Source organism: Plecotus auritus, assembly GCF_963455305.1.
Source record: "Plecotus auritus genome assembly, chromosome: 9".
Taxonomy (NCBI): Eukaryota; Metazoa; Chordata; class Mammalia; order Chiroptera; family Vespertilionidae; genus Plecotus; species Plecotus auritus.
Window position 1 is genome coordinate 113905550 of NC_137783.1, and position 6000 is coordinate 113911549.

Genomic DNA, 6000 nt, shown 5'->3' on the forward strand with positions numbered 1-6000 from the left:
CTATCTGCCTGGAGCCCACATCTGGGGCCCCTTTATGGGAGACTCACTGTGATGTGGAAAATGACAAATATTACATACCTTTTTTAGAGGTAGCAAAGGCTTTTCTTATACATTATTTCATCTAATTCCTATTCTTTCCATGAGGTATCAAGGGAAAGGCTAATTATTATATTTTTTAGAAGAAGAAACTCTTACTTTGAGGTGAAGACCTTCCCAAGGTCACACAGAGGGTAACTGGGATAGTAGACATGAGCACATTTTTCTGGCTCCAGTAGCAGGGGACTTTCTTCTCCCCTCCTCAGGCTTCTCAGAGAAGCAGGTTCAAGTGCATTAATGGCATGAAAGGAGAGGAAGAAAGTGGTATTAGAATGACAAAAAGGTATGAGATGTAGGTTCAACATTTTTTTTTGGTCATCCTTAGGAGCGAGGTGTGGACATTGAAGAAGCCAAAAACCATTTCCAAAAAACTGAAGCATGGATTCCGTGCTCCAGATCTGAGTGGTATGCTGCACATGTTTAAAGGTGAGGAGAGCCAGGGCAGGATTGTGGATGTAGGATGTTTATGGTGTCAGGGACTAAACTGCAGTGTGGGTGGGGGGCTGGTATAGTCTCCACGTGAGGATAGAAAGGAGGGTGTTCAGACAAGAATGAATATTGCTGATAGAGATGTGGTTAAGGGAGAATGGTTAGATTCCGGTTCATTCTCTTAGCCTTACAGTAGTCTTCTCCCCTTCCCCTACTCTAGAGACAAGAATAATTTGCTTCTAATCAACATTATTAAATATTTTATCATTTCAGAGCTAACACATGTCCAGTGCTACTGGGGTAAGAAGTTACTGGGTCTTCAAATCACTGTGTTCTGATCCCTTTTCAGAAGTTTGTGGTTTCAATGAGATCTGATGATCTTAGCCCTATGTGTTTCCCTCACTTCCCAATGTGTATGTATAATACATTACTCCAGAGCTTTACCCCACTTGTCCAATCATCAATACATTCCTAGTCACTTTCTAAGTTCCCTCTCCAACTCACCAGATAAACCAACCCCTGTATCTGTAACTAATCTTATCTTTTTCTTTTTCTCTGCAGTGGACATGACATTTAATCCATTCAACTTAAATTTGAATCTCACCCTTTCAGAGGATCACAGACAGTTGGCATCTGTGCCAATTTGGCCTATAAAATATTATAATTATGGTGTCTTGGGCTCCCAATATTTCTCATCAGGAAAACACTACTGGGAAATAGATGTGTCCAAGAAGACTGCCTGGATCTTGGGAGTATACTATAGAAAACGTTCCTGTAATAAAAAGTTTGGTGTTAGACGAGGCACAAATTATCAAAAGGCTTACTCCAGATTCAGACCTGAAAATGGCTACTGGGTTGTAGGGTTACAGAATGAATCTGAGTACAATGCCTTTGAGGACTCTCCCACCTCTGATCCCAAGGTCTTGACTCTTTCCATGGCTGTTGCTCCCCGTCGAGTTGGGGTTTTCCTAGACTATGAAGCAAGCACTGTCTCATTTTTTAATGTCACAAACCATGGGTCACTCATCTACAAGTTCTCTAAATGTCACTTTTCTCAGACTGTTTATCCCTATTTCAATCCTTGGAACTGCCCAGCTCCCATGACTCTGTGCCCACCAAGCTCCTGAACATTCTCTCCTTCCCTCACCCAATTCTGTGTAGCAACCCTTGTCCTGGTGCTCGTCTCTTGAACCTGAACTGATCTCTACATTCAAGCCTTCTCTTCCTTGTTGTCTCTCTTCTTTAGAACTTTTACTTGTTCTTGGGATTTGCAACTCTTTTTGGATTAAGTTAGAAGATAATCTTATTTACCCAGTTACCTTTTTCTGTATTCTCAGCTACAGACATCTTATCCCTCTTAAAGACAGAGAAATTTAGTGTACCATCTCTGCCCTGATATTTCTCCATATTTTCCTTTATCACTGATTTTGAGAGGTATGGAAAAACCTGTCTGCATGACCTTAGGATAATCCATAATGACCCTACCCACCAACAACTAAGGAGTATTTGAGTGCATGTCTGTTTATTGCCCAGCATACAGCAGTGTCATCAGACAGTTGAAAAAAACAAATGTACCCAGAGTAAACATTTTATGTTCAGAGTGTTTTATTTTAAATTTCTTCTCTTACATGGTGTGTAACAATTAATACATTTTTGTTTCTTTTTATAAAACACAAATTTGTGATTTTTCAACTGTACCCAACTCTTAAGATTTTTGTATGAAACTGTCACTCAATGTAAAGTACCTATTTAAGGGTCCTACACGATATAATAAATATTTCTCTCATGATCACAGAAATGTATAAGCTGTGTTAGTGTCCTGTGCAATGGAAGTGTTCCCTTCAGAGGAACAGAAAATGATTCTACTGAAGCTCATTTGTCAAGTGCCCAGACTCTACTTGTCAACATCACTCCAGTCCCAGTCTTGTGTTACAGAACTTTTACACCCAGGCTGTAACTTTTTTTGTTGTTGTTGTTAATCCTCACCTGAGGATATTTTTTTAATTGATTTTTAGAGAGTGGAAGGGAAGTAGGGAGAAAAAGAGAGAGATAGAAACATGCATGTGAGCGAGACACATCAATTGGTTGCCTCCCACGTGTGCCCAGAAGGATCAAACCTGCAACCCAAGTACCCAAGTACCGCCCTTGACTGGAAATCAAACCAGCCACCCATTGGTACTCAGGCTGGAGCTCTAACCACTGAGAACATTGGCCATGGCAAGGCTGGTACTATTTTATGACCCTTTATTGGAAATGGATTTAAAAAACTACAAAACTTTGAGTTTCCAAATCTATCCATCAAAGGAGCCATGTCTAGGGACAGTCTTTTGGTGTTTTGGGCTTTTCCTTGTGCTGAAACATCTGAGTATAGCACCCTATATACCATCCAATTCGTTTTTATTTTTATTTTATAATCAGTTTCAAATTATGATGAGGAATAGACTCACTGAGGATAGTAAAGGAACAAGGTTTCCTTAGAGCAATATACATTATAAATTATGGCAGTTTACTGCATAGAATTCAAATCAAGACATAAAGGGGGAATAGCATCCCAGTGGAATGAAAAAGAGAGTACATGCACTTATACTTACACACACACACACACACACACACACATATCTGTGTGTGTGTATATAATTATATGCATAATTATATAGAGAAGAGTGTGCATATTTTTATCCAAGTTAATTTTCAAAAATATCATAAAGAAATTCTTTATGGAGTTGAAAGAATTTATAAACTTATGAGGTATGTCCCAATGTTCCATGGCTAATGAGTGGAGGAGACAAGTTTAGAACTGGATTTATTTTCTCCAGCTCAGGTGCCCTTTCTGTAATTCACTTCCCCAGAAAACATAGCAACCAAATTTCCTAGGTTGTGGGTAGCAGGGAAAACCCATGAGATGCTGATTACAGAAGGAACCAGGAGCGTGATGGGAAAATGTTAAGTGCCAGGAGATAGTGATTGATGTGCACAATCCTCATAGACATTAATCAAACAGGAGCTGCTCATAGAAATGGTGAAAACCAAGTTGAATATTTAATGACCAGAGTGCGCTTATAGGTGACATGCTGTAGAGAGTGACCACTGGACAGTTAAGAGCTTTGACTTTGAAATCAGAATTTTATAATCATACTGATGTTGCTACTTACTGGCCCATAATAGATTAAATTAAATCAGATTCAGTTTCTCATCAGAAATAAAAATACTAAGAATAACAGGATAAGAATATTGTGGGAATCGAAAGTTTGCACTAACTTTCTCACTTCCTATCACATAAGTGGTCCAGATTGGTGTTGATTAATTTTCTGTGATTTCAAATAGTGAATGTTAGGAAAGAATACTAATCTACTTTAAATATTAGTACCTTTGTTGTGCTTTGAAATAGAATAACTTCATTAAGGAACCACATCCTTTTTAATCTCATCTTTTTGCATAATAAATATTCTGTTTTTTAAATTTTTCAAATATATTTGATCTTATAGTTAGCTTTCTAATATACAGTTCTAGGTAATAATTTATTTTATCTAAATATTCTCTTTGAATTTGCGATTTCATAGTCTGCTATCAATCTCATCGCCTTTATGTATTAGGGTAAAAACACTTAATATAAGATCTAACATCTTAAATGTTTAATGCGCTGTGGTTCAATAGATTTAAAATTTCAGTTATGCAAGAGGAATATGTTCTAGAGACCTGCAGGATAATATCATGCCTATAGGTAACCATACTGTATTATGTAGTTAGTAGTTATTTCTTTATTTTAAAAGAAAGTGTTATCTTTTTTGTAGCTACCTACTCCTTTATTTTAAGTATGGGAATAACTTTTTTAATCTAAGTGAATATACTAAATAAAAGTTGATTTGAAATCCTTTTCTATTTCCATAGTAATTATTTTTCATAAGAAAGCCTTTCCTCTGTTTGCCCAGGCATATCTCCATGTTTTAGGGGTTGGTTCACATTATGACTTCCAGTGATAGAGACAGATCAGGGGTTCTGTATGGGCTCCTCAGCAGTAGGTCAATGTTTCCCTTTCCCGGCCAGCCTCGCTCTTTCCAGGGAACTGAGGGCTGCAGTTGTCCTCAGGAGTGAGTAGAGCCTCTTCTCCCCTCCAGTGTGACAGCAGGAAGGAGTGTTCCTGCAGCACGTGTCTGGCATTTTCATTTCCCACTGCTCCCAACCTGCTTACTAGCCAAGAGAAATAGAAACACTGGGCTACTTGGCCAGTGTCTGCTCTGGTCCCTGTCTCACAAGAAATTCTTTAGTTCTCCATTTCTGGAAGACCTGTGGTGGGAGAGGGATTCCAAGATAGTTATGGAATAGATAACTATCTATTAGATAGATACATTCTCTCTCTCTCTCTCTCTCTCTCTCTCTCTCTCTCTCTCTCTCTCCCCCCCCCCTTTCTTCTTCTGTGTCCTGAGGAAGCAATTGCTTGACCTTACTCCTATAGCCCCACAATAAAAATAAATTCTGCAACCCCAAGGCAGAATGGATGTTCTGCTTCTCCCTCATCTACAGGCTCCTGGTGGGTCTCAGGATGGGTTGGATCTTGGAGGAGATGCAAAATAATTGGAGGTTCCTACCCCAAGTTTGGATCATGCTGGAGTCATAAAACAGGGTAGATATTAAATGTATCTATGCTGATACAATATCTATCTCTGATCTTGCTGTTCATCAGAGCCTGATCTGGACCACAGTCTCTGTAGCCAGTGCTAACTGCATATGGCCTCTGGGCTATTTTCAGTATCTGGACCACTAGCTGGCATACACTTCTGTTCTCCTTCAGTCTCACTCCTTATCAGGTTCCCTTCATGTATGATGAACATGGCACTAGTAGATAGTGTTAGCGGGTCTAAATTCATCTTCATGCAGTCTTTATATTTTATTATTGCTGTATTTTACTAGTTGTGCTGTGGCTTAAGCCTTTGTTTTCACTTTGATATTTCTTACAGATTATTGAGGACATGTCCATAATTTTCAAATTGGATAATTTCTATTAATCTACTTTTAATTTTAGTTAGTCTTTATGTTGTGATTCCAAATTTTTTATAAGCCAAACCTGGATTTGTTTTCTGACTGATTGTAGTTTTCATATTTCAGTTAAAAACTATTTTTATTTGATTTCTGAGAATTTGGTGATTATTATAAGTTTATTTTCTTCTACATCTTTCACCCCAGAAATAATAGCTGCTATGAATTCCTTATTTACTAAATACAACATCTGGCTTATTTCAGAGTTGGTCTCCATTGATAGTCTTTTCTATTGAATATGGGTCATGTCCTCTACTTTTTTGTATGTTGAATAATTTTAGATTGCATCTAAAATGACCTCAGGAAAATTGTGAAAGAAGTATAGAGGCTCAGGATTCTGTTTCATTTTCTGAAGAATATTATTCTTTGTTTGTTTATTGTTTTTTAGTAGGTTAACTTGATTGAACTCAGATTCTAAATTCTCCCCTGTATTTTGCAGGA

At 37.9% G+C, this 6000-nt stretch overlaps 1 protein-coding gene across 1 annotated transcript in view; it reads left to right on the forward strand.

Moving 5' to 3' along the window:
* The window catches only part of LOC308233673 (uncharacterized protein), a gene marked incomplete at its 5' end in the record, with an annotated part of 28139 nt that extends 23747 nt beyond the window's left edge, over positions 1–4392 (forward strand). Inside the window, 3 exons of the mRNA XM_080640646.1 lie at positions 422–522; positions 799–825; positions 1087–4392. Coding sequence (XP_080496772.1) covers positions 422–522; positions 799–825; positions 1087–1652 — 694 coding nt within the window. The 3' untranslated portion in view covers positions 1653–4392. The remainder of the gene's footprint in view (positions 1–421; positions 523–798; positions 826–1086) is intronic.
* Positions 4393–6000: the final 1608 nt, after the last annotated feature.